The 24288-nt window shown below is 44.6% G+C and overlaps 2 protein-coding genes across 8 annotated transcripts in view; one reads left to right on the top strand and one right to left on the bottom strand.

Annotated features, from left to right (window-relative positions):
- LOC147426785 (putative trehalose-phosphate phosphatase C) overlaps positions 1 to 19451 on the top strand; it is an 85156-nt gene extending 65705 nt beyond the window's left edge. For 6 of the 7 annotated variants that reach the window (XR_015186265.1, XR_015186268.1, XR_015186269.1 and 3 more), the window contains 6 exons: positions 6455 to 6524; positions 7020 to 7090; positions 7173 to 7265; positions 7350 to 7435; positions 18967 to 19052; positions 19130 to 19451. Coding sequence is in view for 1 of the 7 variants with exons in the window: in XM_086498955.1 (XP_086355081.1) it covers positions 6455 to 6524; positions 7020 to 7090; positions 7173 to 7265; positions 7350 to 7397 (282 nt within the window). In the remaining 6 variants the exon portion in view is untranslated. The remainder of the gene's footprint in view (positions 1 to 6454; positions 6525 to 7019; positions 7091 to 7172; positions 7266 to 7349; positions 7436 to 18966; positions 19053 to 19129) is intronic. The other variant, XM_086498955.1, reaches the window with a different exon arrangement.
- On the bottom strand, positions 92 to 1279 carry LOC147426786 (uncharacterized). Its single transcript, XM_086498954.1, is given in 1 exon segment — positions 92 to 1279. A coding segment is annotated over 1 exon segment (1188 nt).
- Positions 19452 to 24288: the final 4837 nt, after the last annotated feature.

Here is a 24288-nt window from a genome sequence, read left to right as displayed (position 1 = left end):
GTCTCAGGTAATCCCTCACACATGGTACGATTGAACAACACTGCGAGAACCTCCATCAGCATATCCCTGGCATGTATAAAGTGCTCCGATACTAGACCGTCATGATCATATGCCTTCCCGTCCTCATCCTGGCGATGGCCCTTTGTACCATCTCAGGTGTAAAGAAAGTGCTCGTAGCTGGGCAAGGCTTGGTAGGGTCTGGAAGGGGTTCTTGTCCAGGAACCGTATATAATGATGTCGCATATTGGCCCCACACATCAGGTGAAGTAATCACTGGGGGAGGGGAGTGCTCATGGAAGAGTCGCCATGCCTCTCTTGAGTTCCTACTCAAGAACATTTGATATAAGTCTTGCTCCATCTGAGCTAGGTAAGCTCGCTTCTTCCGTCGCACAAGGCGTCGGAAAGCAATCCGAGACTGTCTGTAAGTGATGACGCCTAAAAGAAGATCCCTCTATAGCTAGGCTCTCATCTCTGTGCATTCCTCATCATACCAACTATTCTGGGACATGCTCCCAGAATGTCGTCTCTTGCCCGGCTGAGTGTGTGGGTATGCCATTGATGTAGCCCCATGCAGTGTCTCAGTCAGTAGAGTGCTGCACTCCTCCACTGAGAGGCCTGTACCATTTGTACCAATTGTGCCTTCCAATAGACGGTCCCAGATCTCCTCTGTATAAACGAAATCAGTCTCTGGCGTAAATGTATAGCGGGTGTTTGACCTGCCTCCTGATGTCTGGGTTGTACTATACTGAAATTTAACGGACAGTGTCAAGAGAGCATGATCTACTGCTATGCCCACTAGCCTGGCTCCCATTGTGAAATCTTGAATGCAGGGGACAAAGCTCGATTGTGTCATAACATAATCCACTGTACTAGCCCCATGTCTGTGTGGGAAGCATGTGAAACCGGCTGCTTCAGGAAATCGTTGTAAGCCGTTAAGTATGGCTAATCCATGTGTAGTCGTCATTTCCATGAGGTATCTCCCATACTCCGTCCGCTCTCTGTCATTTGAGCATCTGTCAAGTCCCAACTCACCCACATCCAGCTCTCTAAGCATCTCATCGGAAGTGTCATAGAAGATTGTCTGTGAGTTGCCTGTTCGGGCATTGAAGTCCCCTAGCAGAATGATATCACCATCCCTAGAAAACTCCCATATGTCATCATCTAGAATAGAGAAAGGCGACTGCCCTCTGGATGTAGCATACACTGATGTACTGGGAGGAAAGTAACATATAGTAATATATAGGAATCTACATGTGTCAGCTCTCAGTCTCACCCACATACATCTAGCATGATCATCTCTTCGTACAATATGCAGTAATGGTTGTAGTTCCTCTCTGAATAGCACTTCTACTCCTCCTGAACCTGTACTCCCATGCTCAGATCTCGCATTTGTCCTGTGAGCTGTCTCCTATCTGTATCCCATCACCTGTGGCATCGCCTGTCCAGGAGCCTGATGAGTCTCTGAGAAGAATACAATATCCTTGTCTTTGAAACTGTCCTCAAATGAACCCACGTCCAACCTCATAGACCCATTACAATTCTAGGTAGCCATCTTCAGTGTGGTCCCATAGGTCTCGCACCGTCATGTATTGCGCCGCTCTAAAATCACCACCCGTCCATCTCTGTAAAAGGCTATCTTTCCCTTCTCCCTTGCCGCTGAAATATCTGGCATTACCTCTCTCATATGTGCGGGCTGTGAGAGAGTCAGGTCATCACCGAGGAAAATACCTATCTTTTTGAGAGTAGGCCTCTTCCTCAAGAATTGCTTCTTCTCGTCCAACGAGGGGAAGCGTAGTATGAGAGCTCTCCCCTTTGAAGACTCTCCTGTGCCATCACTTTTCTTACCAACCCTCCACGCCTTTGTGTGCAAAGGCTTCTCCATACTGATCATGGATGTAAGGCTTGTGACCTCTTTCTCCACATTGTTTATGTCCTTGAGACCGGTCACTCTCACATGTAGTGCTCGCGTCCGCCTTCTTTGTTCCTCTTCGAGGGTCATGTTGATAAGCGTCGGTGTACAAGGGGTTTCTTGACCTTTCTCTTTCTTGGCGACCTCAATCCATTTTTCGGCCTCGTCCGCCTTTTTCTGTGTCCTTGTTATCATCTCCACCCATGAAGCTGTCTTTGCCACACTCAGTTTCTCTTCCTCTGTGATCATCCTTACCTGTTCCTTGATTTCCTTGATTTCATCAATTACCGAGGGCTGAAATTCGCCTTCTCTAGTCCACTGGTTACTCTATCAACAAGCTCCTGTTTAAGGGCTGAGACTTCTTTTTTGAGTGTCCGTATCTCGCCGTTTGGGTTCACCTGTTTGAGGGCTGAGACTTCTTCTTTGAGTGTTTGTATTTCTGTGTTAAGTCTCTCTTTGTCCTTCTTCCATTGTGCGCCTTCATTGAAGACTATCTGAAGGAGGTTGGACTTCTCCTTCCACCATCCTTGCATCTCTGTTTTCCACTCCTTCATTTCCCTCTCCATCTGCGCTATCCGCTTGTTCCTGAGCATGAAGGTTGCCTTTGCACGCGACTTGCAAACATGCGAGACATGGACGGCTTCCGTGTCCTGTGCAGGGTCTTGTGCAGGGGAGATTGCTTCCATGTTTTGTTGTTGAAGAGATGTATTGGGCTCACTTACCATTTCGCAAAAGACATACACCAGATGGGGTCCCAGACCCCCCTCCAAGGGCCCCCCACTCCGTTGCCGGAATGGTATGTACTTTCGGTTGCACGAACCTATTGCAATATGCTGATGCAACACTCGGCCGACCGACAGATGCTGATGCAACAGTTCTTCGCGAAGGAAACGCTAGGAACTCCGCGTTGAACACTGTGGTATTGCTGTGTTGCAAAGCAGGAATTATGGGAAGGCTGAAAACTGTTATAACTGTTGAAGCAACGTAGATGCTGTGTGGGCTGCTCGCGATGGGCCAGCTGCAGGGAAGGGCTGACCACGACCACCTCTTAAAGGCCTGCGATGGCACTCGGGGTTGTGGGCTGTGCGCTAAGCCTACTGTATTGCCTGCGCAGCATTTGCAGTGCTGCTCACGCTGAGAGAGAGAGAGAGAGAGAGAGAGAGAGAGAGAGAGAGAGAGAGAGAGAGAGCTCATACCTGGTCGCTGCAGTCCGTGTGCCCTCCCAGTGGGGCTGGTGGTGCTGGGCGGTAGTGTTACCGGTCGCTGCAGTCCTACTCGCGCTGAGAGAGACCCGCCACTGCCTTGCTGCACCTGAGTGCGAGCTTACCACAGCAGCAGGAGGGGGGGGGGGGGGTGTTGCGAGGGGGTGGAGCTGCACCTTACGTGCTGCCGTTGCCTTGCTTCAGCCTCGCGCCAGACCTGCCCCCCCAGAGCTTCAGCCTGCCACAGACCTGCTCGACCTGCTCAGAGAGAGAGCCCGCCATTCCTGTTCGCGCGCCACAGACCTGCTCGACCTGCTCAGAGAAATAGCCCGCCAATGAGAGAGAGAAATGACATGAAATGTTATATTAAACGTCTTCAAATAGCCAAAATGACCTATGAGACCAAACTGATACAATCCTTGTGGATCTAGTCCAATGTCTGGGTACAAAAATAAAAATGAAGTAAAGTGAAAAACTAAAACTAAAAGACTCAAATCATCAGCCTGAAAATCATCATCATCATCATCCATGCCCGAGGATACCCGCCATCGGGCGTTGTCCGAGAAAGTATTGCATCCGTCATTGAAGAGCTTCGTCAATGTCCGCCTCTGTAAATAATCGTACTGGGCGTCTCCCATGTCGTGCTAGAATAGTCCTGATTCTTTGGTGGAGCCTCCGTCGATGTCGTGGTCACCCCTGTAGACATGGGCGTCTAGCTCTCCCGAGCTCAGTGGCTCTGTCCACTAATATCCATCCGGTAGAAGTGGGCTCTGAAGTCTGCTGCGAAGCATGCTCATCCTCATGCTGAGTCCGTGCTCTAAAGAAGTCATTGATCTCCCTCTGTGAATGTCTCCCATTCCCTGGTCTCCTCAAGAGACTTTCCCTGTGTCTGTGCAGCTCTAGCAAAAACAACCTGAGGCATCTCCGATCTTGATATGTCATGACTCTAGCCAACGGGCCAAAGCCCTCTATGAATAGACAGATCAAGTGCCCTAACCACTTCACCCATGCCCCCGTGTTGAAATATATGGGATCGGCGTGATGTTGTAAACCCGGACCATCCATGTTGAGGATGGGCTATGACATGTGCCTCATCTGTGTGAATTCCCACTAGGTCATGTATCCATGATTACCCATTATATAAGTCATATGCTAACATGTATCCCTTATGCCATGTGCTAGAGTCCAAAAGCATCCCTGCAATTTACAAAATGCCGTCCCCAATTCCTGAATTCGCTGTATTTCAATTTACATTAGCCTTAGTGCTCCACTAGGTCGTGGAAGGCTGAAATATTTAGATTATACATAATATGTTAACCCAAAAGGCTACTTTTTTTATTTTATCTTCTTGCTCAGAAAACAGCATTGGACACAAACTCTTGCTTCCATGTGTGTGGTTCTTCACTTCTCTGCTTTTGTCCATTGACATACTTCATTCCGGGGATGCATTCTTTGGAAAATTTTCAGGTTGTTGTCTGTATGTCACTCAAATGATTGTTGAGTGACATACTTCATTCCAGGGATGCATTCGTTGGCAAATTTTCAGGCTGTTGTCTGTATGTCACTCAACTGATTGTTGATTGGAAATAAGTGTAATACCTTTCTTAGCATTCCAGGTTTGACGTGGCTGGTAATTCTTTTCGGTTGCATTGGAGTGCTGCTTTTCCCATTGCGCTATCCAAGATTGAGCATCAAAAGGCTGGCACAAGGAGTGAACCTGGTTGATGATATCGTGGATGACACTGGGTACTGTGTCTCAGTTCTTGTGGCTAAACATTACTTTGGCTGGGCAATCACTACCGATCCTTTTGGCATCAGGTTCATTATTGGCTTCAACCTTTTCTACCAATCCTCCGTTTGAGTTCTTAACGATGATTAGTTGATTGGCAGATTTGCAACTTCTGTTATCCCATATTACAACCAAAAGATATAGAATCATCCTCTTGGGCCGTGGATGTATGCAATGCGACATTGCACATGCGGAAAAGTGTAAATGTTTTGCTTGGACATGGAAGTGTCATCTTCCTTTTCTCTAAGGAGAGATTTGTCTCTATGGAAATATCTCATTGGAGTGCTTCCAATAGGCAGTGTCCTTGCTATAATGCAAAATCTCAGGCAAGCAATGTCAATGTTGTCGCCATTCAGAGGAGATCCCTGCCCATTTATATTGATATTTTCCTCATTCTCGAACACTGTTTTCACGCCTTATTCAATGCCTTCTATCAGAGTTCCTCCTCCTGTCCGCTTTGGCAGGTGTTTGGATAGGTATTAGGCCTCATCCCTCAGAGGATGCCTCCATTTTCTTTGTTGGCTTCGCTTTTGTATGATCCATTTGGAATTTTAAAAATGATCTTATGTTCCTTCAAATTCCAAGGCTGCTGCAGCCTGCAGTTCTATGTGACATCTGTCCAGCAGACATTACCTTGCTCCTTCACCATTGAGGACACCCCTTTGCAGGCTTTGGAGATGTTTTTATGCATGTTTCTAGTTGCACGACATCTCAACCCTCTAGTTTAGGTTTTGAGTTTTGGCCTTATCTTTGTACAGTATCTTCTTTGTGGGTTTTTCTTTGCCTTGAGGCTTGCTGCCAATTATATATAGTAAATAAAAAGCTTCTAAATGAAGCAATGGTGTAATCACCCATATCATTCTGCCCTATCTCCATTAAAGTATGGAAGATGAGTAATTAGTCAATCTTTCTGCCTAATCTGTGAGTCACACAAGAAACGTGTGGCGTGCGTGATTTTTTTTTCAAAATTTGGTATTGAAGTCAGGGAATATTTCCCTGCAGTGAAAGTACCTGCTTGACACTGGTGGCTGGGGCCATAGTACATGCCCCTTTCTACTAAGATAGATGTGTATGCTGTCTTGCAGTGAAAGGACCTTCTTGGTACTGGTACCCATATCTCTTTTTGTTCTATCAATATAATTGTGTATGGTGTCTTGGTTTTGCTTACATGAAATCATATGTGGTTGGTTTATGTGATGTTGTACGGCACCTCGATGCACGTCTGCATTGCATACGAAGTGTTAGTATTCAACCAAAAAGGATTACAAGGAAAGTAGTAGGGAATGTTTGAAGGGGTTAAAATTTTTGAATGAAGTAACAATAAATATTTCACTCTGAGCTCCAATGTCAAAAAATAAATTGCTGCTCATCAGACTCTTGTTTCATGGGCTTGCCACTCACTTTAACTTTATGGAAGTGTGCTGGATCCCGGGACCACACTCCATGAGGGATCTGCACTAAAGTTTTGTGTCTTCAATTGCAGTCTCAATTGCTTACTTCCAGGTCAAGATTTAGCTTCTGTAATGAAGGATTAAATATTAGTATGGATAACAGGTTTTGGAGCTACGTCCTGCAATAGAGTGGCACAAGGGAAAGGCTTTGGAATTTCTTATAGAAGCACTTGGTAAGCTGGACTAAACAACCCTTGAAGATTGTGTTATGGTGGTGTTGTCAACCATTAAAAAGGAGAAATATTTACTCTATAGATCAATCATGGAGACCCATAAATGTGAAATTCAATTGAAACAGAATAATTATAAGCCTATTTATGTTTATTATGCCGGGTCATTGACATTTTTTCTTGAGGTGCATCAAGTGATGAGAACAGCTCAATGTTCTCATTTATTATTCTACTCGTATTTCATTGATGCATAGTCTAATGTTCTGATTTATCATGCCATCCATGCTTGATGTTTTAAAGCCTTGTAATCGCATTATCTTGATAACCGAAAGAGTCCGGAAGGGTTTAACGGCAAGCCTGTGAGTGGAATAATCATGAAATTATCAAAGGAGCAAATGCATCATCTTTTAAGGGGGCGATAGGTTAATTAAAATGCCTGAGTCCCAACATTGGGGAGGTTAAAAGCGAGTTTTCAATGCTTTCTACACGTGCGTGCAGGTTTGAGTAATCCATCCAAGGTGTTTCCTATCTACATCGGGGATGACCGGACAGATGAAGATGCCTTCCAGGTCTTCCTGCTCTATCTTACAAATCTCATTGATGTGTTGTCCTTCGCTATTCTTGCCGTTGCTCAAGCCCTTTCTGTCACAGGTATTAAGAGACAAAGAATCCAGCTGTAGTATCTTAGTCTCTAAGGTTTCCAAAGACACCTGCGCTACTTATTCTTTACAGGACCCATCACAGGTAGAATGTCCAACAGAGCTCTTATTCATTTTACAAGGTTTAGGGAGCCACTGTTCTGTAATAGTGTCATGTCTTGGATTGTAGGTAATGCAATTTTTGCAACAACTAGTAGATTGGAAAGCAAGGCGTTGACCTTTGGCAACGTGTAGGAAGCTGGCAGATAGACTCATGTAAGCATTGATGAAATAAATGTGTGTGGTCATGTGCATGCATGTGCACGTCTTTGAAAAAAAAATTGTGTGAAACACAGGGGTGTCTGTTTTCGTTCATCACCTTGAGGTTTCCATTGGGAATGTAGATTCTTTTGGAAGAGAGAGAGAGAGAGAGAGAGAGAGAGAGAGAGAGAGAAATGAAATGTTGTATTAACGTCTTCAAAAGGCCAAAGTGACCTATGAGACCAGGAAGTTACAATGCGGTGTATCTGATATCAAGTCAGATTAACAAAATAAATTAAACTAGGGATAACAAGATATAAATACTGCGGAATCCTAAACTAAGCGGATAGGTGTGAAAGGCGAAAGGCGTGAATCGCGTGAACTGAGCTATACAATGTGTAGACAATTTGGGAGGGAAGTAGAAATCTATCTGCATAGAGATCCATCTTCATCCGCACTCTGGACGACGAAAAAGTATGGCTCGAATCCTTTGCTGTAGCCTCCTTCTAAACTGTGTAGCTCCTCTTCTCCATCGGGGTCGTCTAGATCTCCCTAGCTCCAATGCACGGTCTATTAGAATGCCAGTAGTGCGGGTAGACCTCTCCATTGTTGGTTGCTCCTCTGTCTGTTCTTCTGGGTGTACAGTATCTAGTGTAAAGAAATCTGTGATCTGTCTCTGCGGTTGTCTCTCTTCAGCTCTCCTCAGTTATATTAAAGTGAGAATGAAGTAAAGTGAAAAACTAAAATCATCATCATTATCATCGTCATCAATGCCCGAGGATGCCCAGCACGGCATCGTATGAGAAAGTATTGCATCGGTCACTAAAGAGCATCGTTAATGTCCGCCTCTGTAAATTGTTGTATTGGACGTCTCCCACGTTGTGGTAGGATATTGTATCAAAGGCTTTGCGGAAATCCACAAAAGCAACAATAGATCCGTCTCCCATGTGATCTCCCCTCCTTAATAATGGCTCTGAGTGTCAGAATATGATCAAGAGTAGAAAAACCTCTCCTGAACTCGCCTGTCCTGCTTCCCATACACCCTCTCTCTCTGCCCATCTACTCAACTGCGCTCAAGGATGAATGCATACAACTGTGTCAATGTGTCCAATCATGATAGTGCGGTAGTTCCTAGGCTCCATATGGTCCCCTGACTTGAAGATAGGTATGATAGTAGACAAACACCAAGTATCAGGTAGGCCCTCGCACATGGCACGGTTGAACATCATTGTTAGAATCTCTGCATGCCGATCTCTCGCATGTATAAAATGCTCTTCTACTAGACCATCGTGATCATGTGCTCTCCTGGTTCTGATCCTGTCAATGGTCTTCTTTACCATCTCGGCAATAAAGAAAGCACATGTGTGTGGGCATGGCTCTGGCGGATCTGCAAGAGGTAGCTGCTCGGAGACTATGTAGAGAGATGATGCATATTGACCCCATACCTCCATAGAAGTGATGACTGGTGGGGGAGAATGCGCATGGAAGAGTCCTCAGTCGCCATGCCTCACCTGAATCCTGGCTCAAAAACAACTGGTATAAATCCTTCTCTAATCGAGCTAGAAACGCCCTCTTCTTCCGTCGCACCAAACGTCGAGAAGCAATGTGTGATTGCCCTGTAAGTGATGACTCCTAGAAGTACCTCCCCCTGTAGTCGGGCTCTCATCTCTCTGCACTCCTCATTATACCAGCTATTCCGGGGTATGGTCCTAGAACATCGTCACTGCCCAGGTTCAGTGTGGGTATGCCTCTAGTGCTGCATCCTACAGTGTCTCTGTCAATATATAAGTGAGCTCCTCTAGAGATCTCCCCGGATCGTTTGTGCATAAACGTCTGTATATACCATCTATGTAGAGAGAATCAGTCTTTGCGTAGATGTCTGTGCCAGTCGAGCTATGCTGAACATGAATGAGACGGTAAACATGAGGAGGGCATGACTATTGCTACCCCGATAGGCTTGGGCTTGGGCCCGCCGACTGCAAAGTCTTGAATAAGAGGGTATAAAACTGGGTTGAGCCAAAACATAATCCACTATGCTAGCCCGATGTCTATGAGGAAAACAAGTGAACCCACTTGATGCTAGAAATCTCTGGAGGCCATGCAAGATGGCCAGTACATGTGGAATCCCCATGTCTGTCAAATATCCCCCATATCCTGTGTGCTCCTCAACTTGGCCAATCCCATATCATTGACATCCAATTCTCTCAACATTTTCTCTGAGGTATCATGGAAAGCTGTCTGAGATTGGCCCGTCCTGGCATTAAAGTCCCCCAAAAGAATGACATCTCCATCCCTAGAGAACTCCCATATGTCCTCATCCAATATCATGTAGGGTGATTGCCCCTTGGGCCATGCATAATGAGATGTGCTGGAGACAAAATAGCATATTGCAATGTAGAGTGGCCTCCCTGTCTCCACTCTCACTCTGACCCACATATATCTGGCCTGCTCATCTCTCCGAACAATACTGATGAGGGGCTGAAGCTTCTCCCTAAATAGGACTGCCACACCTCCTGACCCACGTCCGCTATGCGTTGATCTCACATGCTGTCTACAGGTAGTCTCCCAATGGTATCTCGTCACTCTAGGTAATGCGCCACCAGGACTCTGATGCGTCTCCAAGTAAAAAATAATGTCTCTTTCCTTGAAGCTATCCTCAAATACGCCTAGATCTAGCTTCATTAATCCATTACAATTCCATGATTCCATGCTGCCATTTTAAGGTTGGTGCCATAGGTCTCGCACCGTCATGTGGTGCCTCTTTCCAAAACCACTACTCTCCCTCCCCTGTAGAGAGAAATTTTCCCTTTCTCCCTTGCTGCCTTGATCTCTAGCATCAACTCTTGCATGTGTGCTACTTGTGTAGGAGTGAGGTCATCACCCTAAAATATCCCAGTTTGCTTGAATGTTGGTCTCTTCTTCAAGAATTCCTTCCTAGCTTCCAACGTAGGGAAACGTATAATGAGTGCTCTTTACTTGGAACTTCCTTTCATCACTTCCCTTTCCCTTCTTTCCCACTCTTCAAGCACTTGTCTGTTTGGATTCATAAATACCCATGCGCTTCAAGAGTTCTTTCACTTTTTCTTCTACTTTTCGAGTGTCTTTGAGACCTGTAACACTTACATGAAGGGCTCTAGTCTTCTTCTTTTGCTCCTCCTCAATTGTCATATTGATGATAGTGGATGTCGTTGTGGCTTCATGCACCTTATCTTTTCCTTTCTTTGCGTCCTCGATCCACTTTTTAGCTTTATCAACTTGCTCTTGTGTTTTGAATAGGTGCTCCACCCATGAAGAGGTTGTTCGTGCCTTCTGCTCTTCCTCTTCACGTAGAGTTTTCACCTGCTCCTTAATGTTTTCGAGCTCCTTTATCATTGAGGGTTGATTTTCTCCCTCCTTTTCGGGGGTATTTTTACAAGATGCGAGTTCTCCCTTGAGTGCTTCGATCAATGCATCCTTTTCATTCATGCGTTCTTTCATTTTTTATTTCTAGGATTCAGAAGCAGCAAGTGCAGCCTCTAATCTTTTTGGCATCATGCATTCCATTACATTCACTTCTGTCCTCACTATAGTTTGCATTTCGACCTTCAATGATCGTCACACTTACCAAGCATCTCTTTGTCCAACTCTTTCCTCATATCTGCATACATACCTTTTTCGTAAGTCTCCGCATTTTCATACATCTCTTTTTCAATGTCACCCTCACTATAGTCAGCATTTCGACCTTCAGTGATGTGTATATCTCGTCACGCTTACCAAGCATCTCTTTGTCCAACTCTTCCCTCATATCTGCATACATAGCTTTTTTGTAAGTCTCCGTCTTCGCATACATCTCTTTTTCAATGTCACTCCTCAAAAGGCTCAGCTCCGCCTTAATCATCACCTGGACCTTCTCATACATTAAGTCATCTTTGACTCTAGAAAGTTTCTCTGCTCTCACTGAACCTGGCAATAGTGTGCTCTCTCGAATCCTCCGCCTAAATGACGCTTTTGATTTAGGTGGGGTTTCATAAATATCGTCATCCCCGAGGTCAATTGATTGGTCCGTCCTCATGAATCTTAAATTGCAGTGCTAGCGAGTTTACCGTACATGAAGAAGTACCACATCAGCTGACTGACTGGGCTGCAAATGGTTAAGGCAACAAGCTCTGCAACCTGCAGGCTATTGAGGGCACAGCGGGTATAGCTAGCGCAGCTGGGTACCATCAGTGTTGTTGCAAGTCCTCGTAGCTGGATAAAGTTAGCACAAAAGACTAGGTGGCGCAGGGCAAGCAGAAGCATCAACTCCAAGGTAGAGAGAGAGAGAGAGAGAGAGAGAGAGATGAAATGTTATATTGAACGTCTTCAAAAGGCCAAAATGACCTATAAGAACAAACTGATACAATCTTTGTGGATCTAATACAATGTCTGGGTAACAAAATAAATTGAAGTAAAATAAAAGTTAAAATGAACATCAATGTCTGAGGATGTCGGCATGGGGCGCTGTTCGAGGATGTATTGCGTTGGTTGCTAAAAAGCATCGTCAATGTCCACCTCTATAAATAGTCGTACTGTGGATGTCTCCCATGTCGTACTAGAATGGGATGGAGCCTCCGTCAATGTCATGGTGGCCCTTGTAGTCGTGGGCTTCTAGCTCTCCCAAGCTCAATGGCTCAGTCAATCAATATACCTCTAGTATAGGTGGACTCTGAAATTTGCTGTGAAGCTTGCTCATCTGAGTGCCGAGTCTCTACTCTATAGAAGTGAGCGATCTCCCTTTGTGAATGTCTCCCACTGTCTAACAAAATGAGAGAGAGAGAGAGAGAGAGAGAGAGAGAGAGAGAGAGAGAGAGAGAGAGAGAGAGAGAGAGAGAGAGAGAGAGAGAGAGAGAAATGAAATGAAATGAAATGTTATATTAACGTCTTCAAAAGGCCAAAATGACCTATGAGACCAATCAGTTACAAAATAGTGAATCTAATACCATGTCTGGGTACAAAAGAACTAGAAAAGAACTAGAAGTGGAACAAAATACTACTACTACTACTACAATCTAAAACTACGTGGGTGTAGCAGCTGATACAATAGGTACCCGGTAAACTGGATGTAACAGTGTGTGAAACAAAGATGGAAGAAATGGTGAGGATCCATCCTCATCTGCACTCTGGATGTCGAGAGAGTATGGCTCGAATCTTCTGTTGTAGTCTCCGTCGATGCTGTGTAGCTCCTCTCCTCAGTCGCGGTCGTCTGTATCTCTGTAGCTCCAATGCTCGGTCGATGAGAGTGCCAGTAGTGGTCGAATGAGTGTGGGACGAGCTCTGCAGTGGTGGCTGCTCCTCTGGCTGTCCCATATCTAGTGAAAAGAAATCTGTAATGTGTCTCTGGGACTGCCTCTCTCTAGCTCTCCCCAGTAAAGTGTCTCTATACCTGTGTAACTCAAGTAGATATAGTCCAAGACATCTCTGATCCTCATAACTCATGACCCTAGATAGAGGACCAAAACCCTCTCTGAATAAGCAGTGGAAACGCCCCCGTATCTCATAGAACACTGTGCAATGACATATGTAGTGCAACTCTGTCTCTGGCTCTCTCTGGCATAATCGGCATATCCTGTTGTCTGCTGGTATCCCTCTGAATCTACCAGTCTCAATCTCGAGCTGATGTGAGGATGTGCGTATCTGACCAATGGCACAACGCAAACCATGAGACATATGTGTGTCCATGTAGCTGGGTCGAATCACAAACCCATCTCCTGTGAGGTGGAGAAGATGCTCTCTATAGAAAGCCATCTTCGTGCTCAACTCCTGAGGCGGCTCTATCCATGTCCTCCTGGTGTCGAGCTGGATCAGGTCCTGACGAATGAGTCTAGTGATCTCCACCCGTGTAAGAGACAGCGAGGGTGCCTGAAGAGAATACTGGAAAGGGGGCAACCTGTCCATGGTGAAGCCATGCGTCTGAAACCATGAAGTCATCTGTGCATACCATCTGAGAGAGAGAGAGAGAGAGAGAGAGAGAGAGAGAGAGAGAGAGAGAGAGAAATGAAATGAAGTGAAATGATATATTAACGTCTTCAAAAGGCCAAAATGACCTATGAGACCAAGCTGTTACAACATAGTGAATCTGATACCATGTCCGGAAGAATAAAAAAAAATTGAATCTATATGCTTAGGGAAGTACAATCATGAAGTGCGTCAAGCTGACTAGCTCAATCCTACGTCAAATTGGGAGTGTGGTTGCATGTATAATTGCGGATGAGTTTGCCAGCATCTGAGAAAATCTCTCTTGGGCTGCCTAGTGATGGCCAATCTGGATCTGTATGTGGAGTCTTGGAGCTCTATATGCTAGAGCTTGGGGGCATCTCTTAGCTCTAACCGTCTCAACCTGCTATAGGGTGACCCCTTGCTGTGTCTGTGTGACGGGTGGCGGTAGGCTGGTGGTCTCTGAAAGAAGTTTGTAAGCTGTCACTGTCTAGCACCCTCTAGTGCCATTGTAGGTGCCTGCAATGTCTTTCTACGCATACGTATCTCCTTTAGAAAATGGCCAAACTAGTTTATGATTTGTCGTAGGGTGGGATGTCTTATGAAGAGAGCCTCATATCTGTCTCTAATTCTCCCATATGCTCTACATCTGCAAAAAAAAAGTGTTCTCATCCTCAATCGCCCTCTCTGTGCAAAGCAGGCAGAGCCACTGAGCTAGGGGGTATGAGCAGCTCTTCCTCTCTCTATCTCTAGCTGGTGTGATGATACCCAGAGCTGACCAATCGCCACTCTTGAACTATGTGGCAAAGGTGGGTTGGGGTGGGGTGGAGAGGGGGGTGGGGCTGCTGTATCTCTAGTGGTGCGCACATCTATATGCTCAGGGAAGTACAATCATGAAGTGCATCAAGCTAACTAGCTCAATCCTTGTCAAACTCGGAGTGTAAGAACTGGTGCAAAGGTAGGTGTGGTGTAACGGTTGCACGTATGATCATGGCTGAGTTTTCCAACTCCGAACAGATTTTTCTTGGGCTCTAAGTGACGGCAAATCTGGATCTCTTGGATTTGCATGTGATGGAGTCTTGAAGCTTTATATCGTGGAGCTCCTAGCTCTAACCATCTCTGTCTACTATAGGGTGACCCTTTGCTGTGTTTGTGTGATGGGTGTCAGTAGGGTGGTGGTCCTTTGGAAGAAGTCTGTAAGCTGTGGCTGTATGCCACCCTCTGGTGCCAGCAGTCTCACTAGAAAATGGTTAACCTAGCGCATGATTTGTCGTAGGGTGGGCTGTCTTATGAAAAGAGCCTCATTTGTCTTTAATTCCCTCATATGCTCTACATCTGCAGACGAAGTGATCCTTGTTCTCAGTCGCCCTCTTTGTGAAAATCTAGCAGAGCCTCCGAGTTGGGGTTAATGAGCAGCTCTTCTTTTCTCTATCTCTAGCTGGTATGTTGATACCCAGAGCTGACCAATCACCACTTGTGAACTATGTGGCATGTATATGTCCATGTAGTGTGGTCTATGGATGAATCCCTCATCTAGCATGGTCAAGAAGTGCTCACTCTAATATAAAATCTTTGGGGGAAAAAGCTGTCTAGCTGCGATCCATGTCTCTCTAATGTAGTGCTGCAATAGATCCTATCTGAGTAATGTGCTCCTCTCAATGTGTGAGAGATGGATGAGGGCGAGTCCAGGTCATACTAAAAGGGTGATAATCTATCCATGTCGAATCCATGTGCTCCAAACCACTCTCTCCCCTACAAGTACTGAGATTTCTGCTCGCCTCACTTTGAAAGTTGTTTGGAGACCGCGAAGACTCTGTAAGTGGGTCTACCTAATGGTATCTCTCTCATCCTCTGAATGAGGCAAACTGTCTGGAAAATAGCCTCGACTAGCATGGGTAGAGAGAGAGAGAGAGAGAGAGAGAGAGAGAGAGAGAGAGTTTCTTTTCAACCTTGAGAGTTAAGACTATTTCTAGCATCTTCAGTGTTCTATTGTGCTCAGATTTATAGAGATAACCTTTCCGCGCGCGCATGCGCGCGCGCGCGCGCGCGAGAGAGAGAGAGAGAGAGAGAGAGAGAGAGAGAGAGAGAGAGAGAGAGAGAGAGAGAGAGATGAACTGAAATGAAATGTTATATTAAAGTCTTCAAAAGGCCAAAATGACCTATGAGACCAAAAGGTTACAACCATGTGTGACTCTAGTACAGTGTTAGGGGAACATAAAGATAAAAATAAATGAGGATACCTAGAGTGGGTAGGTATGTAAGCTAAACCTATATCCTCATTATCATCAATGTCCTCATCACATAATACATCAGCTCAAAACATATGGGAAGTGGGTACAATCACATAAGGGCTAATGAGGTGCACAGCGGGGGAAGTAGACAATGGTGATCATGCCATGAGCTCTCTCATGGGTCTCTGCAGTATGGCCGCAATATCCTCCATGTCAGCTCTCGAGGGGCGGCGTGCTCGATGTCCCTCAATGATGCTCCGTACCCTCTGATGTAGACCTCGTTTACGGTGTGAAGATCTTGGTATCCTCCGATGTCGTGAGTGGATGGCTCGATCAAGGAAAATGTCCCAATGAGGGTGTGATTGGGTAACTTGTGGTGGGCCATTCCGAATAGTCCCTCTGTAAAATGTAGTGATCTGGCTCTGTATGGATCTTCTATGTGTAGGCCTTTTGCTCCTAAGGGTAGTCTCTATGAGTCTACAGATCTCCATGAAGAAGAGACCTAGGCACCTTTGATCATAGTAATCCGTGATGCAAGATAAGGGGCCAAAGCCCTCTCTGAATAAGCAATGAAAATGCTCGCGGATCTTGTAGTGTGTTGTGCATTGGCAGATATAGTACTCCTCTGTCTCTGGCTCTCTGTGGGAAACCTGGCACAATCTTCTCTGTGGGGGTATATCTCTATATTGACCAGTCTCTATCTCCAACTGGTGAGATGAGGTGCAACACACCAATAACACATATAATGCCATGAGTTAGGTGGGTGTCCATATACTTGGGGCGTGAGATGAACTCATCATCTGTCATCTTCGTCCGGAGAAGATGGTCTCGATAAAAAGCCATCTTCGTCCCCAACTCATGTGACGAAGATAGCTAAGTTCTTCTAGTATCCAGCTGAATGAGATCATGTCTGATAATCTTGCTAAACTTTGAATGTCAGTGGGTGAGGGACTCTTCCCGATCTTCGTCCCCAACTCATGTGACGAAGATAGCTAAGTTCTTCTAGTATCCAGCTGAATGAGATCATGCGTGATAATCTTGCTAAACTTTGAATGTCTGTGGGTGAGGGACTCTTCCCGAGTTGATAACCTAGGAGGCCCAGTGTGATTGCTATCTCTTGGGACTTACTATCACGGCTATAGGAACACTCTCTATCCAAGGCTTATAGAGCATGCTGCGAGCGGCTACAAATTTCTGGAAGAAACCTAACCCTAATTTTTGGTGCAGGCTTTATAATGGAAAACCAGTCCTCTTTTCGAGTTCGACTGACGTTGAGAATACTTGTTCAGTTGAAATGGATGGTATCTGTTTTAAACCTGTCTTGGTGCCGATTTGAATTGTTGAGAATGCCTGCACATACTCATGGCCCGGACCATTGTGGTTATTTGCGGGGGCTCATGGTCCAGACCCTTGTGGTTATTTACGGGGGGAGTGTTGTTGTTGTTACTCATGGCCCGGACCTGGATGGTTATTGGGGGAGTATTAAGAAATATGAGTTGTGGTTACTCTCAACACCTCCAAGCGATGCAGGCTACAGTTTGGGGAGCTGTAAAAAGGCCTCTATATCTCATGGGCCGGACCTTTTTTGGTTATTTGCGGGAGGAGTGATGAGGGAGTCGTTGAACAGCTCATGGCTCAAACCCAAATGGTTATTTGCGGGGGGAGTGTTCATCAGCGGCTATATGTTTCTATGTTTCGTAACATGCATATGTGAGCATTTGTGCTGCATTGTGATGTGCCAACCACCAAATATTCTTGATTGTGGGGAAAAGTTGTGATTGTTGCCGTGTGTATCGTCTCTGTCAATATCTGGCTGAGCTCGGAAAATGATCTATGGGGATTCTCCCCTGCTAGAAGACTATGCTAGAAGACTATACGACTCTTCTATATAAACTCCATCTGTCTCTCTGCAGAAGTAGTATCTCAGATAGCTATGTGGTGCATGATGAAAACCACCAATAGTGTAAGTAAAATCTATTGCAAAAGATATTTAAGCATAATCTACATCCACTCCAACAGGTCTGGGTGAGACTGATAAGTCCTGAATGCATGGTATAAGTGATGTATGAGCCAAAATATAATCCACAGTGCTAGCACCATGTCTATGACGGAAGCAAGTGAAGCTGCTTGAACCGGAGTATCTATCAAGGCCATTTAAAATAGCCAATCCTTGTGTTGTGCCCATCTCAATTAGATATCTCCCATACTCTATAAGTTCCTCAACATCCTCTGAGCTCCTGGGGAGCCCCATGGAGTCTAGCTCTCTCACCATCTCCTCGGAAGTGTCAAAGAAAGATGCCTGATGACATGCTGTCGTAGCATTGGAATCCCAAGTAGGATGACATCTCCATCCCTCGAGAACTCCCAAATATCCTCATCTAGTATCATGTATGGTGATTGGGTGAAGCATAATGAGATGTGCTGAAGTAACATATGGCAATGTAGAGAGCTTTGCCCTCCTTCGCTCTTAACTCTGATCCACATATAGCGGGCACTTTCGTCTCCGCGAACCACCTAGATGATAGGGTGTAACTCCTCCCTAAATAACACTGCTACTACTCCCAATCCTCTGCTACTATGCTCATTACAAGCCACTTGTCTACATGTGCTCTCCTATCTATATCCAATCCCCCCAAGGGGGACTCTGATGAGTCTTTGAATAGAAAATGATGTCCCTCCCTTTGAAGGAACCCTTGAAGACTCCAACATCCAATCGTAACAAGCCGTTGCATTTCCACACTGCAAGCTTTAGGTTGGTCCCATAAATTGTGCACCGTCATGATGTGTGCTTGTCAAGTACTATCACTTTGCGAGTGATAGTACTATCACCCCCTCTATAGAAGGCGAGTTTTCCCTTCTCTCTGGCAGCCAGGATCTTGGGCATACATTCTTTCATGTGTGCTAGTTGAGATAAAGTAAGATCGTCTCCCAAGAAAATCCTTGTTTGTGCTAGTGTAGGCCTTTTTTTGAGGAAGTCCTTCCTCAAAAAGGAAGCAAAACAAATTATTAGAGCACATTCCTTGGAGGGGTGTGCACACGCGCGCGTGTGTTTGTGTGTGTGTGTGTGAGAGAGAGAGAGAGAGAGAGAGAGAGAGAGTGTGTGTTTCTTTTCAACCTTGGAGAACTTCACAAGGACCAACAAAAAATAGACAGTTTGGTAGAGAGTAGGGGTGGGAGAGAAAAACAAATTTGAGTCAACCCACCATTTTTGCATTTCAAATAGAGCTTACAACCTTTGGGTTTTGGGGGTGAGTGGTAGAGTATGGGCAGCATAGCATACATGGTTTTTTTCTCATTTACGCAAAAAAATTGTGTGTATGGGTGAGATTCGAGTTTAGAACTGATTGCCTTTTTCGTTTGTAGATGATAGATGAGCGTTGATAGCCAACACGGACAGCAGATAGCATAACAGTTAATTATGACCGATGCTTCATGTGACCTGTTAATTGGTACGGCAAAGTTTTTTAGTCTCTCTTTTGGAGCTCTAAAAGTATTACTTTGTAATCGTTTCCACAATTCCATGCAGGTGAGATTTATAGGCTTTGAAAACTGCTACCGTCAAAAGTTCAAAGTGCAGGGCATTTTTAGTCGATATAAAGCTCGTAGAGCACTGCTTTTAGTCGATTAATTCCTTATACCTTCTAATGAGGGCAAGGTGGCACTTACAACTATTAAGGACTATTTATTTGTCATTTGAACAATTTTCTTGGCCACATAATCACATGGAGCGTGCCTTGTGGTAAAATGAAAGGGTTGAATGTCAGTCTTTATGAAGAATGTCAATGTTACTGTTATACATTTTTTGGGATATATACATGAAAAATGAAAATTAATCGAGATTATTTTTAGATTGTTGACTGGTTTAAGGTTATCAAATGGATTCACAAGACAAAATTCCCATCAGCCTGCCATTCATTTGTGAATCTTGGAATCGTTGGAATTGCTTCTCAAGCCTTAGGAAAAAAAGAGACTCACTCTCTCTCTCTCTCTCTCTCTCTCTCTCTCTCTCTCTCTCTCTCTACTTATTTATCTATTTATGTTTATATATTTATTAAAAAAATTTGGCTTCACTTTAGGCTTTTGTCTCTTTTTGCTGATTTTTAGGGTTTTGTTTTTGTTTATTGCTCTCTCTCTCTCTCTCTCTCTCTCTCTCTCTCTCTCTCACACACACACACACACACACACACACACACACAACCTACACGAGGCTCCCCCCGTTTGAGCCTTGTCAAGTCCCTTCGAGCCTCTCCGGGTGTTTTGAAGGTTTTCTTCTCCCCCCATTGCCTCCATGACAAGCAAAGTGGCTTCCCTGATGGCAAGCAAAGTGGCTACATGTACGTCCACCAACAAGCGGCTCTCTGCATCCAAGGCCGAGATGAAGGAATGGAGAAAGGAGAAAGTGACCTTGCTCAAAGAGTGGATGAAGGATAGAGAAGAATGGAATAATCAAAGACACATAATGAAGGACGAGATGGGATACTCAAGCCAGAGGTTGCCTCCCGCCAAGATCGTTGATTATGTGAAGGGAGATTGTAGAGTTGAACAAAGAAGCCATTAAGGATGTGCATACAAAAGCAATCACTGAGAGCTTTGAGAACAAGATGGAGGCCACCAAAGAAGAGGTAGTGAAGTGGAACATCAGAAAGAGGTGAAGGAGGAAGTGCAAGAATTTGAATAAATCCCTAATACACACTACCCTTGAGGACAATAGAAAGTGACATACACATTGACTCAACATAAGCTTCACTGTCGTAGTGGAAGAGAGAGACTCCACAATGGGTATGGATGGTAGAGTACCATGTATGAAGCTTGGGTACAAAGAAGAAGAGTCACCCCCTCTTTAACAAGATTTGGAGCGCCAGAAAAGACGTAACAAGAGAATGTTCTTATCCTCTATTCTTCTCCAAAGAGGCAAGGACCTCTTTCATTAGGAAAAGGATGATTCTAAAAGAAATTACAGGCCTCCCAGCTACCTAGATGATGACCTCACACTTTTACAACTCAAACATAGACGGGTATGCAATTGAGAGTACTTGACAAAGGGAAGAAGGCATCATACCGCAATGGCTGGGTCATCATTGATGGCAAGATCGTTGCATAAGACTCATGTTCTATGGGACACAACATGAGGAGATACGCCTCACAGGTTGGAAACACAATGGTGATCTATGAACACGCCCAGAGCGACTAGAGAACTTGATGAACAATCAAGACATTGCCTTACTTACAAAGACATTAGAACCCAGAGAAGGGCCTATTGAGGATCCGCAAATTCCAATGAGAGTCCACCCACTACAAATGTAGATGTCAGAATACTTTCCGAGGTTTTAGAGGAGTCATTGTTCACTTCAAACAAGAGTGGAAGAGTAGGGTACAGATTGTAGCATGAGATCCGGAGACCCCTTTGGTTTGGATCCGCTTAGAGATTACACGTTGCCCTCTGTTATTCACACATAGACTCCAACTTCGCTACCACTAACCAGGGGGAAGGTGGTGGGGAGAGTCAATGTACATATGCTTGATGGAGGGATTATGGAGTACTTTACACTGGGGCAAGTTTTCATCATGGGAGACTTCAATGCTCGGATATGTAGACACTATTGTGAGGCCTACGCTCTCGGGGACCAAGAAATATTGCATGGTGTAGGCTATATATCTCATTAAGTCTTTCACCATCCCACCCATCCATCAGAGCCCATCATGCCTATCTCTCTCTTTTTGTCACTAGAGTCGGTTGCTTCAGAGATGGTTGGGTCATCATTAATGGATGACTCGTGGTTTATCAGATTAAGGCTATGGGACATATGTCAGTCTGCACACAAGGCTACACCTTGCAATCCAGAACGGCAACAAATGATTATGAGCAACCTCAATAATTGGAGTATGTGATGGAGGGGGCAGCTTAGAGTAGTGCCTTAAGACATCAGGCCATTTTCATATAAATTAGTCTCCAGCTCTTACAAGATAAGAGTCATCTACATTGCACTACGCTAATTTTGATTGTTGGAATCATCTTTGCCATCACGGAGGAGGAGCCATCACCAGGGAGGGGTCACAAAAGCAGAGGAGAGAGGCTTCACCTTATGCTTGCCAATATCAGAGGAGATTATACACTATTCCACTCTAGGGAGGTCTTCCTTATCGAGGCTTTAAATCAGGGACCTAATGTATATACACATTAGTCACCCAATGCAAGATATATGAGCATGGGAACATGGAGATTTTACATACAGAATAGGCTTCAGAGGCAGGAGTAGCTTACACCTCAACGGATAGTGGACCAAATAAAAGCCAATGTGCAAATCATTTACTCGAGTTGGGAGTGTACCAACGTCAAAATGGGATGGCACAATGACTAGGATTAGGAGGGTTGACATGCTTTCCATGTGAAGGACACAATAGGATCGTAGGCATTTGGTAAACTATGTTATGTGGTCACTCGAGATCTCCCACTTAGTCACCTTATTCTCTACACTGGTGACGTGACCCCTGGCCCCTGGAAAAATTTTCCGACCAGCCCCCATCAATGTCATGCATAGGTAGCCATATCCCTCGCAAGAGCACAAGTATAACCAACCACTATCACACAAAGACCACACAACACGATCTTCTTCACACGATATGGCTAACATTTACACTATTAGAGCACATAATAGGATATTGGGTATGGATTCCTTGGCACCCATGGATACGATTACCACCCGGCTAGTCTCACTCTCCACCTACAATAGCAAGGCATAGCTTCCCTCGTCGAGTAAACTTAGGAAAACTTGCAAAATCTGGGACTGTCCCAGAATAAATGGTATGATGATGGCTACATATTCAGATAGCAACATCACAGTGTAAAAGGCCAGGTGAGAGATGGGGAGCCCACCCACCATAAACGGCGGGATTTTTTAGAGGCACAAGGATGGAGATCCTCCACTTTAGTGACGATTGTGACTATGTTCAATCAATTAATGAAAAAACCAAGGGCAACCTCCTTCAATGTCAAAGAAAGCTAAGGAACACCCTCAACTTGCGGAGCATGTTGAAGCTCAAGTGCAGGTCTCTAATTTGTCCCAGTAGGACAAGGAGCATTCGCATGTTGTGGAGTCACTTGAGGCTTCAAGGAAAACCCTTTCTGTCCCATGAACATGAGGCTAGGGTGCCATTTCCTCAAGACGCTAATTCCTCAAAAGCTATAGCAATACAAGTGAATCTTTGTTTCAAAGTATGGTTGGTTATGCGCTTGGAAATCATCAGTATATGTGAGGAATAGTGTTTGAGGGTATGCAAGGTATGATGCCAAACCCTCGCCAAACCCCATGTATGGTAGGTAATGTTGGCTTACAACGAGGTTTTCAAGGTACTTAGGGCCAGTTTGGGGCGCCGGGTGCCATAGGGCAATTTTTGTGTGGTTGGTTTTTCCAATCAACGAACAAATATGGCACCAGCATGCCAAAATGTTAGTGGCCAAGGAGCATAGTGATGCAAGCACTTCCTTATGACAATTTGACATTGCTTGACAAGCCGAAACCATACAAAGGTGGTGCAGCTGTAAAGTTCGACACTTATAGTGGTTTTGATGACAAGACAAAGGCTCTTGCCTTTCGATACTGCATTTGTTTTTTTTTTTTTGGGGGGGGGGGGGGGGGGTTAGAAAGGCTTCAAAGGTTCGGAATTCTGCCACTTTCTTTAAAGGTATTGCATGTCAATGTTGGACAACTTTATTAATGCCAAATGGGTTTATTCTAAACAAATTTTTGTATCTGCATGGTTGTCAAATGAGTTTGAACTTGAAGTTATGACACATTGGCACCAACTCAATAAGGTTAATTGCAAAAATTTAGAGTACAATCAGAAGTTTTGCAAAGCGCTTCTTCCAGTAACTTCCTATAGATTTGTGTCATTGACAGAGCAAATGGAATTGTTGTGAGTTATCTAAAGGGCTCAAAAATTATTGCACAAAGCTAGAGTCACCACCCTTACACAATTGATGGAGGTTGCAAACACTGGTAATGCCTTTTTGAAAGGAGAAGATAGTGAATTCAAGGACAATGTGAAAAGGTTCAAAAGCTTCCTAGGGAGTCTGGAAAAGCACAAAATGCTAAAGGCTCAACCGAGTCTTTTGGAGGATAGGCCAAGAAACAGGGAAATCCTTTTGTGTCTAAGTCTTTCAAGGAAAGGAAGACTTTAATGCTAAGGGTAAATGCTTCATTTGCAAGTAGCTCGGTCATTTTGTTGGTAATTGTCCAAAGAAGAAAATTCCAACTGACTCAAATGATAACGAGGACATGAAAGGAAAGAAGCTCAAACCCACAACCGGTTTAGTGCTAGAAATGTTGGAGGATAGGCCAAAATTTGATGCCAATGAGCTATACAGAGTATGCAGTAAAGCTAGGGATCAAACAACACTTGTTCTCTTTGATCCATGTGCAAAGGCAAACTTTATCTCACTAGAGTTAGCTATCAAGTTGGGCATTAGAGTTGAAGAGATGGGACACACAACTAAGGCACGCTTGGCATGTCTTGACCATTCATAGTCTACAACTCCCATCATTGGCAAGCTGTGTCTTGTCTTATGTGGATAGAGAAGAGTTTTATATCATGCCATTGGAAGAGTGCAATGTTTTGTTGTTGGGAATCCCATGGATGTTTTGGAGTGCTAGATGATTTCAACAAAAAGGTCACCTTACAGCATAG

This window comes from Adiantum capillus-veneris, chromosome 24, assembly GCF_014529385.1.
Source record: "Adiantum capillus-veneris isolate H3 chromosome 24, ASM1452938v2, whole genome shotgun sequence".
Taxonomy (NCBI): domain Eukaryota; kingdom Viridiplantae; phylum Streptophyta; class Polypodiopsida; order Polypodiales; family Pteridaceae; genus Adiantum; species Adiantum capillus-veneris.
This window is presented reverse-complemented; position numbering and strand designations above follow the sequence as displayed.